At 36.3% G+C, this 14,052-nt stretch overlaps 1 protein-coding gene across 1 annotated transcript in view; it reads left to right on the plus strand.

The window, feature by feature from the left end:
* Positions 1-14,052, plus strand: part of MS3_00010532 (uncharacterized protein) — a gene marked incomplete at both ends in the record, with an annotated part of 32,055 nt that overhangs the window by 687 nt on the left and 17,316 nt on the right. The window contains 4 exons of the mRNA XM_051218906.1: positions 3,308-3,443; positions 5,208-5,270; positions 7,788-7,818; positions 10,890-11,584. Of these exons, the coding sequence (XP_051064069.1) occupies positions 3,308-3,443; positions 5,208-5,270; positions 7,788-7,818; positions 10,890-11,584 (925 nt within the window). The remainder of the gene's footprint in view (positions 1-3,307; positions 3,444-5,207; positions 5,271-7,787; positions 7,819-10,889; positions 11,585-14,052) is intronic.

The raw sequence follows: 14,052 nt of genomic DNA on the forward strand, positions 1-14,052 counted from the left end.
CAAGATTTTTGTAAGCAATGATGGATAGTGATTAGTAATGGAATTCAATTTGATGTAGGTTTTGTCCTATTTGGGATTGATCAACTGAATGTACCTGGATCTTAAAGAGTTGATGTTCACTCTGGAACTTGAACTCAGTATTATTCGCTTCAAACGCTATTGTGTTATCTACTTAGCTACTGAGTCCTGATAGCCACTTACTTGTGCAATGGGGTGAATTTAAATTCATATGGTATTATTTGGCTTGTATCTTTCCATTGAGATTTAAGACTGCAATTGATCAATCTGTTATCGGCATATGTGCATACTGTGCATATGTCTCGATATTACATTAATTAAGCATTTATAAGCAAATATGGATAGTGACTAGTAGTGGAATCCAGTTTGATTCACGTTTCATCCTATTTGGGATTCATCAGCTGGATATATCTGTATCCCAGGGTTTGAAGCGAAAGGTACTTGGTTCGAATCCTGAAGTGAAAATCAACTTTGGGGTGCAGGTACATCCAGCCGATGAGTCCTAAATAAAGACGAAACGTGCCTCTTGGATTTCACTGCTAGCCACTATCCATCTTTGATTGGATATATCTGTTTTCAGCATAAACTTCAAATAGAAGTGAAGTGTTCGAATTTCTCCTTATGCGTTTCACAGCTTGTTCTGTACAGCTCGATGTTGATTGGTTCTTATTGACCTTAGATTTGTCATTGTTTACTTCTTTGTTTTCGTTGTGTTCCCCATTGTTTTGATTTTCGTTCCTATATTTGTGCATAATTTTTCTAATTGGTTGATATATTGGATCAATAACAATGTGCTTGTTGATTGCTGATTTACCTCAGTGCCAGGCTTCTAAAATTTTTCTGGTGTTTTTGGAATTTCCTCTGCCTTTGAGTAACGGTAAAGTGAGCTTCAGAGTGTAAACCTAGTAACTAGGACAAAATGAGGGTTATAAACCTGTGGGATGTTGGTGGAGTTCTGTGCACAGAACAAGCTGTGAACACACATATGGAGAAATTCGAACACTTCACTTCTATCTGAAGTTTGTGCTGATGATGTCGTTCAGAAGAACGATGAAAGCTCCACAACCAAACCATTCAGCTCAGAGAACAAAACTCCACCAAAATCATCCATCTGAGCCACAAATCTTCTCCACCATCTCAAAACCTGTGAGAGGAATTCGATTTATGGATTATAGTTGATGGTTAAGGTTAGGAATTAGATTTAGGGTTTTCATCAAGATTTGACATCAGGTATAATGTCAAAACTTTATTTATCCAAATGGATGAGTGAATTTCGCTACAAAATCCGAAACCTATTATCTTATACCTGATTGGTTCATCCATAAATTATAGTCTCGTCCTTAAGTTGTTTAGTATATATATATATATATGAAAGATTTCCCTAGTTGAGATCATGAGTCAATTGAAGCTAGATCACTATGGAAAATCTGGAAGCACTGGACGACCGTTTCGTCTTATTATAAGACTCTTCAGCAGATATATGAGACTTCAAAAGAACAGAAATAGATTACATCATAAAGTGTTCATAACATTCAAATATCATAAGAAGGTTGTGTAGTGATCGAATAGTCAGAGAAGAACAAGGAGGATTTTTATCATGGTTTGTATTTATGAATTCAGAACATGATGAACATTTATTAGATAGAACATAATACGTTTAGATCATATTGTTATATCTCAACGAGAATACTGAATGGTAACTATTCGGATCTATTAATGGATTAATACTATACACATTGTCTTATTCTATAACTATTCAGTAACTAGATCATATATATCTATATTCCTGTTATTATACGCTTTATTTTGACTCAAAGATTATTATTATACAATTCGCCGTCTTTGAGTTATGCCCTGTCTATTAATTACAGTCACCCACATTCACAGCGACTTTTGGCTTAGATCTTGTATAAATGTTATTTTCCATTTTATAGTATGATGTAGTCTGTTTCGTTTGTATATAAACCCAGTATGTTTGAAATATCATGATTCATATCATAGAGGCTGAGATTAATGTTCTGAACTTGATAGGCAGAGCCAGGTAGGAAGAATGACCGATAAGAACTCTAGACTTCTCGTACGGGTTTATACATCATAAATCCGGTTGATAAGTCACTATTTTTTAATTGACGGTATCATTACGTCATATATATTGATAGGGGAACAAGGCCACAAGGCTATAATCTGTAATCCAGTTTTAAAGATCGTTAAACTGGAATCTCTATTAGATTCCTCAGTAAATTGTTAGTTAAAGGTATTGTACATCATGGATTGTTACTAACTAGAAAACTATTGAAAATTAAAAGAACACTAGATGGATATCTTATCGGAATATTGTTGAGTCGGCTTTCCGAGAACTGCAGCAGAGCCTCTAGAGGCCCTAAAAGAGCCGAAGAGTCCTAGAAAATCAGAGCATGATGGAGCTTTCTAGAATGCCAACGTGGCGTGCTACTATTGGTCAGTAGCATAATATGTCTTTTAGCGGATTGGCCAAAATATGATGTTGATTTAACAAATGTTAACATCTATAAATACCCATGTTTTCCTGTACAAAAATGAACCTTTGGATTAAAGTGTTTTTGCTTAATTTGCGCCTTTTCTTTCGTGTTCAGGTCTCTGCGTAGTTCTAGCTTGCGGGTTAATAGAATAGCTTAGGAACCGAATAAAGCGTTCAAATTAAGAAGATTTATCAGATATGGAACTTTTTAGTATACAGCCTAACAATCTAGGAGTAATACAATCTTCAATCGATTTGCGGATATTTAATTTGATCCCTAATAGTTTGTTGATGTCTATTACAAATAAAATTCTAAACTAGGATATAGTAGATGTTTGTAGTGTGGTGTCGAGTCGTGGTTGACTATGAACTTCACTACAAGAAGTCTACGTGCCAGTTAACCGATAAAAACCCCCGTAAGCCAAATATCAGAAGGCAGTTGATGGCTGTAGTCGAGATGCATTTGTTGGCGATCTCGTGGTATCGGAAGGATACCGAGATCGTTCCAAAGGAGTACAAGCGTGGTAAGCGAGCGTAACCCAACCCGTGCAAGGTCACAATCAATTGAAGTATAATGGAGCAGTAATATGGCTGTCTTTAGCACAGTTAAACAAACGAGCATAGTAAAACAATCACTGGTACAATTGATTATAATAATGATTGTTTCCATTAAACCCATCGCGTTCTCTTGATAAAAGTAGGTCACTACATGTTCAGTACTACTTGGTACTCACAAATCTCATTCTATGTGTCATAATTATAATCCTAAGTATGATATACTTTTCTATTTAGATAATTAAACCAACTTTATTGTCAATACTACAACGTTTCACTGAAAATTCTGGAACATCCGATATGAATTATGCTTGGCGTATATTACAAACAGATTTTATTACAATCAATCCATTTCGAGTAGTTTATAGTCATGGTAATATGATGTAATAATTGTCTGTTTTGTTATTATTTCATTGATTAGCTCGTTTAGGTATATGTAATGATATGGAGTTCAACAAGTAGATTCATATTGATGACATTTAATTCATGAACCGATTGATGTTAGACAACCACTGAGAACCTGAAAGCACTGGAAGGCTGTTTCGTTCTATTGTGGGACTCCTCAGCGGTGTGTATCCACGACTTTGCACCTTGGGATTCAAACCCATGGCCTTCAGTCTAGCGCGCGAATGCTTAACCTTATCATTTTGAAAATGATGATGTCCTTACTAGCGGCCAAATTTAAGATAGATCTCTGAAGCTCTAGTTATCATCTATGATAGATAGAGTTCAATGATGTTGAAAGTGAGATAGATAACAACGATGGTAAAGGTTGTGAAGGTAGTAAATTTAAATGAGTTTGGAGGTTGTAGGTGTTTACTACTGAGAAATCTCATACTAGTCTGAAACAACTTTCCACTATTCCTTGGTTTTAGAATGACTGGTAATGAAATATGATTTTACTTATTCAACATGAAGTTTAAAAGTTACATATTGACGATTAACTGTTTGTTGTTTTTTACAATAAAATTGGAGTATCTATATAAAAGCAAATTATTAGTGAGCACTAAAATTACTGTCCCATACACACGGAAAAGTGCAGATGAAGACAACTAGTGAAGCAGAAGTCTCTGCATCAGCAGGCTTCAACATACTTATTTACTTACTTACGACTGTTACTCCACGTGGAGGAGCATAGGCCGCCAATCCACACTTTCCTGTCGTGAGCAGATCTCAACATATACAAGGGAAAAAGGAAGGTCCTCGAATACAACACGCAGAACACAAACCCAATCACATTTGATGGAGAAGCTCAGGAAGATGTGCAATCTTTCACGTATCTGGGGAGCATCATCACCAATGAACAAGGATGATTTGATGCAGACGTAAAGGCGAGGGTTAACAAAGCAAGGACAGAATTCCTACAGTTAAAGAACATATGGAACTAAAAACAACTGTCAACCAATACTAAAGTCACATTCTTCAATACGAACGTCAAGACAGTTCTACTCTACTGAGCTGAAACGTGGAGAACTACTACAACCATTATCAAAAAGATAAAAGTATTTCTAAACAGTTGTCTACGTAAGAAAGTAAATGTCCGTTGGTTGGATATCATCAACAACAACCTACTGTGTCAGAGAACAGACCAACCTCCGGTCGAGGCGGAAATTAGGGAAAGATGTTGGATGTGTATAGGACGCACATTGAGGAAATTATCAAACTGCATCACGAGGTAAGCCCTGACTTGGAGTTCTGAAGGGAAACAAAAAGAGGAAGACCAAAGAAAATACTTAGTCGGGAGTTGGAAGCAGATATGAAAAGGATAAACAGGAACTGGAAAGTATTCTCAAGGACAGAGTTGAATGCAAAATGTCGATGGTTGGCCTATACTCCTCGATCAGTGGTAACAGGCGTAAGTAAAATTACTTTTCTTTCAAATAGTTTTTTTGGTCGACGTATATAACACTGTGGAGTCCGAAAGAAATACGTAGAAACGGCTATGTTGTCTTTCCAGATTTTAAGTGACTTTCCAGAAAATATGACAGAAATTTAGTTGATATCCATAGTGTAGTAAACAAGAACACGCGTGGGGACAATCAAGTGTCATATACTACTTATGTGGATATAAGTAGCTCACATCACAATAGGAATTATATCTTTTTCTAAAGACTTTTTTTTAAAAAAAATATTTCAGAAACGGTTTCAAATCCTGCTCCTTCAGTTATAACAAAACAAAAATCAAAAGTGCTTAGTTCACGTAAGTATTGAATAGATTTATTATTCTTTCCGAGTATTTTATTTGAGCTGAAATACCATATTTTCGTTATTTATTTATTTAACCACATAAACATTGATAAAAGGAAGCACCAAATAGATATGAGCCACATAAATCATTCAATTTATATGAGTGCTGGGATACTGTCCGGGTGCTCAAACGGAAATAGGCACTATTCTTAAGGGCCACAACTAGAGCCTTCGACCCGAAAGCCTGATCCACAAGGCAGTGGAGCAACCCAAGGAAATACATTTTCACGGTAGCTGGTAATCAACGATTGGTTCACACACATTTTGTTTCTTTAGGATCCTGGAGCCCATGTGCACCAGCTGTTTGGAATGAGGGTTTTCCAACTTTCCTAGGTGAACCTCTCGTGTCCACCAACTCGTTTAAAGCACCAGATATTTGCTTTTTGTTCTCTCACTTCTGTAAACAGCAGTAATGCGGTGATAAGTCAGTGAGTAGGACGTCGCTGACATTGGCTGTATACATGTAACCATGTGAGAGCATTTGGGAGTGAGAGCCTAATGTCCCCACTCTCGTCCGTACCGTGGAATTTGGGGGCAAATCGCCTAGTTCAATGTGATTTTCATTAGCGGTTGTCACTGTATGAGTTAAATTCTAACATTACCATCTCAAAGAATGGACATCCTATTTACTTCCACTTCTAAAGGTCAAATATTTTATTTGAGCGATAACAATGCTAAATATCAGAAGGGGGCTTTGTGGAGATTTTAGGGATTTCAGTAGTTTAAAACATGATTTAATTGAAGCTAGATCACCATGGAAAACCTGAAAGCACTGGATGGTCGTTTCGTCCGTGTATGGGACTCCTGGGTTTGAATTTCGCGGGGGATTGTGGATGCGTAGTGCTGAGGAGTACCACAACAGGAGGAGACGGCCGTTCAGTGCTTCCAAGTTTTCCATGGTGGTCTAGCTTCAATTGTTTCATGATTTCAACTACTGAAATGCTAAATATGTGTTTAAAGCTTCCTGCTGATAATCAACACTCACAAATTCAACATCTTTTACAATGATTGAAAAAAGTATCATTTTAAACGTTCAGTTCTAGTGATTTGTTCATATTCAGTTTCAGATTTATACGCATCATAAACATTACTGCGGACTCGTATGCTCTAGTTGAATAGGATTGGATCCAAACCTATCTAGCTTAAGGGAATAGTTACAAAGCATCATTTAGAAATTATTTTATAGATTCAGCTTAGTTGATCGAGGATCTGAGCTTTCGAATCTAAACTATGATCTATGTAATCAGAGATTAGTTGAGTAGAATCAGTAATCATTGAAGATTCACTACGATTTTGTTGGGGATGCTAGAACACCAAGAACTAACTTGGTAAATGTCTTGCTTTTGTGATTTTATTTCTGGATTTCGCACCAAGAGCGCCCATTCTTACCTTCAGATTGTATTTTCTACTTGAAAGGATCCTAAATGTCATTGGTTCGTTGGACATTTTAATGTGTGACTTTTCCCAAGGACATTTTTATGTGCTAAATATTCGCCTAAGTTGTGTGCTTGTTATTGTTTGTACTTTTGAAGGATTTTGGAATGTACTTTTTTTCATCTGAACTTGAAATTCTTACTCTAGTTAGTGAGGCTGGGGTGCATTGGAATAATTGATTGGTGTCCGTGTGACTATCATAACCAATGGTTGGAGATTGTGTGTGACATGACTCACAATCGATCGATCACAATGGTATGGGTGTATACACACTCTGTCTTTCCTTAAATTGTGAGACTGAAATCGTTTCATATCTTTCTTTGTACCAACTAATTCTTTCTTTCTGTACTATAACCTTATCTGCAATCTTTCTTTTATATCATTGAGTTAACTACTCCTATGAATCTGGTGTTCGTGTTGTTGTGCTAATGAGGTATTGCAACTTGAACCGATGCTTATATATGTTCCTGGTCTTTTGTTGTAGCTGACTGACTGACTTCGTCCTGTTCACCAATTTAGGTGATCTCTTAATGTCTTCAAATATAGCAGACTCATAACAGAGAAACATATTTATTAATTTTTTACTACATTGCATTGGATTAACAACGAACGTTATATAGATGAATCAACTCGAATAGAAACGGTTGTGAAATGAAATCCTAGTAGTGATTACTACTACTACTACCACTACTAGTACTATTCACTCTACTGTTACCGTGGTGTGTACTACTTATATTGACATAAGTAGTAGATGATGTTAGTCGTAAACAGAAGGTCTGGCAGCAGAGACACAAGAGGATTGAATAGTAAAGAATGGGAAAAGAATGCAATTTGTATGAAAATGTAAGAACAATGAAGTCTGAGTGATTATGAGACGACAACTGATGGATATTTTGCTAAGTACGTATTTACTATTTGATTATTAGATTTTATTAGCAAGTCCTGTAATTTTGTGTTAAACGCATTCTATTGTTCCCACTGGTGTTCTGTTCGCTAAGTTTCTACTACATCTATCAAACATTTTTTCTTTCAATAGGTGGAGAGAAAACTAATCAGTCAGTTAAAATGTGAGTTGATTTTCATGTTTTGTATATAATCAGTGTAATAAAAAAATGATCCCAATTTGATGAGTGAATAAATGAAGTCGATATGATTCTTTGTTTAACTGTTATTTCATTTATTTATTTATATATTTAAACACAAGGAGGCACCAAATAGATATGCGCCACATAAATCATTCAATTTGTTTGAGGGTTGTGATACTACCCGGGTGCTCAAACCGAAGCAAGCGGTTTACTCAAGGGGCCACAACCAGAGCCTTCGACCCAAAGGTCTAATCCACAAGGCAGTGGAGCAACGTAAGGAGGTGTTGTCCCGGAGTAGTCGATGACCAACAATGGTTGCATACACCATTTGTTTCCTTAGGATCCTGGAGCCCATGTTCACCATTAGTTCGGAATGAGGGTTTTCCAACCTCGATAGGGGGATCCTCCATATTCACCAACCTGGTTAAAGCGCCGAACATTCACTTTTTGTTCTCTCAATTTCGTAAACAATACCCCTCACCGAGAGAATGCAGTGAGTAGGACTTCCTTGACGGTGGTTATATGCACGTGGCTATATGAGAGCATTTGGAGAGGGAGAGCTTAATCTCTCCACTCTCGACCGTACCAGAGCATTTGGGGGCCATTGTTTCATATATTCTTGCGTATCAATCATAACAATATGATAAATATCTTTTCATGAATTTCGACTTCAAGTCATTCAACACTATTATTGATAATGGTAACAATTAACTATAGGAGTAAATTTTAAACCTGATTGTAACTAGAATAGTATGGCATTTATATGTGCTTTTAGTTTATTCCTAAAAACGCTAACTAACAATATAATACTGTTAACCCGTCGTAAAGGTTGATGGCTATCTGTTCAGTGAATGATACGTTAGTATTTGACATGTAAATTATTGGACTTGAGGTTAAGTGTAAACATCAACCTTGAGGAGTTATAGCAGGTAAATACAACTGATAATCTCTAAATAGGATGAAATGCTCAATCGGGATTCTAATATTATTCACACATTGTACACTTTAAAACAATCGTTTAGTTCAAATTAGACTATCCCATTTTTTCTTAACTGAAATGTTCTAAGTGATGAACATACCTATACATTTTATCTCTATGATAACTGTAAAATTGAGTCTCTCGGCACTTTTGTAACTGGATAAGCAACTATTAAATATAGGGGATTGTCGCTTTATATGTGCGTATCGACTCTGTTGAATTCACAGTCTTATTGCCTTGATAATCTTGATAAGTTGGAACCACTGACGTCCTTCCATCCACTCCAATTCCCACAACACAAAGTGAGAACACGAAAGATTGTTGTGATGAAGATTTACTGACTCTTTGAAAACCCGTCTCCAAAAAAATTTCAAAATCACACCATCTTTAGACTATAATACAATCATTTATATAACAAGTTTATAGTACATAAAGGGGGAAGTAATTACAGTTACTGTAAAAGCACATACAATAAATGTAGTTCACCTGAATTATCAGAGGGAATAAAGTTGTCACTATGGGCGAGAGTTCATACTTGTCCTGTAGAACAAAGTTTATACTGAATTGATACAAAAAATGTTTTTGATTCAGATTATGACATGATTGATTTTAGACCACAATTGAAAACCTGGAAGCACTGGAAGGCCGTTTCGTCCTATTGTGGGACTGCTTAGCAGTGCGCATCCACAAACCTCCTCGCGGGTCCGAACACAGGGCCTTTAGTTTCACGCACGAACGCTTAACCTCTTGACCACTGAGTTTGCTGGCATCCGACGGTGTTAATGTCCAACTTGAACAAATCTACGAAATCGCGCGATCATCTTCCATTGTAATGAGGTAGATACCTGTCTCTATCCAACACGGACTAGCTCCACTGGTCATAGCTTCTCACTGGAACTCCCAGAATTCCCTCGCGAAGCTAGTCACTAGTGAGGAGAAAAAGGAGTGACCTGAAAATGTCACCTTAAACGTAGTTCAAACTCTGACCAACGTTCATAATGAATTGATAATATATATATATATATATATATATATATATATATATATATATATATATATATATATATATATATATATATATATATATATATATATTGCCCTAACTAATTTCATCTTCTTATCATCCCTTTCTTATCAAGCGTATATATTACTTATATGATTCCATGACCTACGAATTTAGCACTATTCCTTATGATTAATCACATGATATTCTCTTGTTTTAGTCGAAACTTTGTTTGTATAAGAACTGATTCAATGTATTGACTGAGGATCTTGAATTTCTGTATGATAGCCTGACTATATTTATCCACTAATAATTCACTATCATTTATGGACAACTTTGAGCGACGCCAGACTGACCATGAGAGTGTGCGCTTAATAACTAAGATCAAATAAATGTTATAAACCAGTGTGAAGTATTAGAATTATGATTCACAATTGATGGGGGGGGGTTGTTGTTCATCACGAACTGACATCAGCTATAATATCAAAACTCAATTTAAAGAAATAGATGAATGAATTTTGCTCTAACCTCCGAAACCCAATGAACTTATACCTGATTAGTCCATCGTTTGCCCCCAAATGCCCTGGTGCAGACGAGAGTGGGGAGAGTCCGCTCTCCCATTCGAAATGCTCTCACATGGTCACGCGTATATAGCCTCTGCCAAGGAAGTCCTACTCACTGCCTTCTCCTGGCGGAGGTGTTGTTTACGAAATTGAGAGGACGAAAAGCGAGTGTCCAGTGCTTTAACAGGATTCCAAACCAATGGTGCACATGGGCTCCAGTATCCTGAAGGAACAAATGGCGTATGGACCAATTTTTGGTCACCGGCTTCCATGAGACTGTATCTCCTTACGATGCTCCTTTGCCTTGTGGATCAGACCTTCAGGTCATAGGCTCTGTGTGTGGTCCCCTAAGAAAACCATCCGCTCTTGTTAGGGCACCTGGGCAGTATCACAGCCCTCATACATATCGAATGAGATTTGTGTGGCGCATATGTTCATCCTTCAATTATAGTTTTACCAATAACTCTTCTTTTTTTTTCTTATTCCATCGATTTACTTTGGTTTATAGTAATCCAATTGAAGAAACAATTATTAATCGTTGGAATCAACCAATCATTAATCCTGATCTATTAATTGCTATAGTACGTATACAATCATTCTATCGTGGTTGTCGTGTTCGAAATACAATACGTTTAAGTCAAACCAAATATCTAATAGAAACTTTATTATCTATCATCAATTCACAGAATAAATCAAATATAGATAATAATCATTTGATGCATAAGCGATCATTATTAAGAATTAAACGTTTATCAATTGGTTGGATGTCTTGTTTAAATGTATTACGACAAGGTCATTTACAATGTGAGGCGGGAAATCGATTAATTGAAAACTTAATTCTTACTAATTCCAAAACTACTACTGGTAATATTAATAATAATAATAATAGTAGTAGTATACAAAATAAATTATATAAAGATATGAATTCTTATTTAAGTATTAAAGAATATTCTGGTAACTATGGTGATATACCATCACCATGTCCAATGCATCATACAGGACCAGAATTACATCATATGAATCAATTACATAATTCATTACATCAAGATTGGATTCATTTATTATTTCGTGATTGTATTTATTCATCAAAATGTTTAAAAAATGAGAGCATAATAATCAATGATGAAGAAGAAATTCAATATTCATTTCGTTTAAAAACTACTATACCGGATAGTTATATCCTATTGATCAATAATGATAATGGTAAGTTTACAATATGTACAATAAGTAACTATATATGAGTAGTATATAGTTATGGATGAGCCAATCAGAAGTGTCTGAAGGATTTCAAGGTTACGGTGCCAATTCCACTACCTGATGTTAACGTAAAATCGGTTCATACAAAACCTGATAATTGAGGGGTTATAACTAATAAAACGGCGAGGCTAAAATTTATCGACAAACCAATCATGTATAAGATAATAGGTTTCGGATTTTGGCGCTAAATTCATTTATCCATTTGGCTAAATAAAGTTTTATCATTATAGCTGATGTCAGTTCATGATGAAAACCTCATATATATATATATCCTAAGCTACAAATCAAAGTGACAACATGTGTTTACAAAATAAGAAGTAGCTTTTAAGTAGTTTGATGAATAATATTCAAGATTTTAGAGTAATAAATGTTCAGTTGAACTTTATGACTGGACACCAGTACAAATCCAGTTCTAACCTGTTTACCGTATCCCACAGTCAGCTACTCTATAAGAAACAGCTAGTCTATTGGATAAAGGTCAACTTTACTTGGTGATAAGATTTGACACTGAAAACCAATAGATAAAAATATTTCACAGGTTGAAATCATGAGTCGATGGAAGCTAGACCACCATGGAAAACCTGGAAGCACTGGAGTGCCGTTTCATCCTAGTATGGGACTCCTCAGCAGTGGGCATCCATTCTGATAATAATCAACTGCTCACTAGTGACTGACTTCAGGAAAAACTCCTAGAGTTCTAGTGAGAAGCCGTTACCAGTGGAGTTCAACCAGTCTGTCGTGAGATAACAACTCACTAAAGACAATGGTGTACGGTGGCGCAACTTCGTGGATTAGTCGAAGTTAGACATTAACACCGTTAGATGCCGGCTCAGTGGTCTAGTGGTTAAGTGCTCACGCGCGAAGCTAGTAGGTCCTGGGTTCGAACCCCGCGTGGTGCGGGACCGTGGATGCGCACTGCTGAGGAGTCCCATACTAGGACGAAACGGCCGTCCAGTGCTTCCAGGTTTTCCATGGTGGTCTAGCTTCCATCGACTCATGATTTCAACCTGTGAAATTTCTAAAAAATAACTCTCCACAAAACCCATTCTGAGATTAAAATATCACTGAAAATCAGGGGACACAGGTAAATAGTTTTATTCATATTCATGACTATCGAGTCATCTAGCGTTATCTAATTTTCAGTCATTCTGATACATCTTATATTCGAGCGATTTTGCACAAATTTCCTTATTATTTCCTGCTCCCCAAAACTCTTATACTCTTGAACGACGAACGAATAGTAAATATGAAAGAAGTTTAACTTTGGAGCTTAGTTTATGTACAGAGTTGGGGAAACGTAAGTACTCGAGAAGCTTTCACGCTGTGAAACATCGGATCTAATTCCTGCTTGATGATGTAGTGAACACAGTACAAGGATATTAATGTAATTAGATGTGAGATTCTGGAAAACATACTAAAATTGGTAGTTGTCCACTCAGGATAATGAAAAACTAACGTCTTTCTCTGAATTCTCTCGGATGTTTCTAAAAAACTCTGATTATTCGAAGTAATTTCAGTATTTATCTTAGTTCTTATAATTTTCAAGTGAATTGTATATATACGCATGAGTTGCGTTCTTTCGGGCTCCTTGTGAAATACATATTTTTCTGATTAGGGCTTGCCTTCTCCTTTTAGTTAACAGCGCTGAGGTACAGGTAAATAGCCTGGCTTGTCCTGTTGTTTTCTTGCTGTCTTTCGTTCCGTTTGCTGATCCTAGGTGATATCTTAATCCCTTGAACATAGAACCAATAAATGACCATTTTCAACGGAGTGAAATGAGAAATATAAAGTGTTGGATTCTGAATTGGTAGTTTAACACTATCATGTTCACTGTTGATCATATGTTGGATAACGAATTGAACTATGATTATGTATTACTCAAAATGATGAAATAAATGTAATACATAAAGTTTTATAGTTTTCTAAAGCTTTTTATCTCATATCAATCAGTGATATTGATCTGTAGTTATGAATGTAAAATATGATTGTTCATTGGGTGTGAACGAATAGGCACTTGACCTATGAACTAGAAAATATGTGATTTCCATTCCTCTCCTTGATTTATACACCGGACTCATGGAGAGTGATCACTTGTAACTTCATTGTGAAACATGGCCTGTAAGAGTAGAGGATATTCGTAGGTTACTAGTATCCGATCATAGGTGTCTTCGAATCATTGATCGTATATCCTGAGGCAACTGAGTAAGTAATCCAGTTGTTAAGAAACGGGTACTAGATAAGGGTGGCAAATCAATTGATGAAGTAGTGAAACTTCATCAGTTGAGATGGCTGGGACACGTGTTATGTATGCCCAAACACCAACCGCCTCGAAGAGCAATGCTTTACGGTATAGGAGTAGGTTGGAAGAAGACTAGGAGCGGCCAGAACAAAACACGGCACGAATTCATGAAGTC

Source organism: Schistosoma haematobium, assembly GCF_000699445.3.
Source record: "Schistosoma haematobium chromosome Unknown HiC_scaffold_215, whole genome shotgun sequence".
In the NCBI taxonomy this organism is placed as follows: domain Eukaryota; kingdom Metazoa; phylum Platyhelminthes; class Trematoda; order Strigeidida; family Schistosomatidae; genus Schistosoma; species Schistosoma haematobium.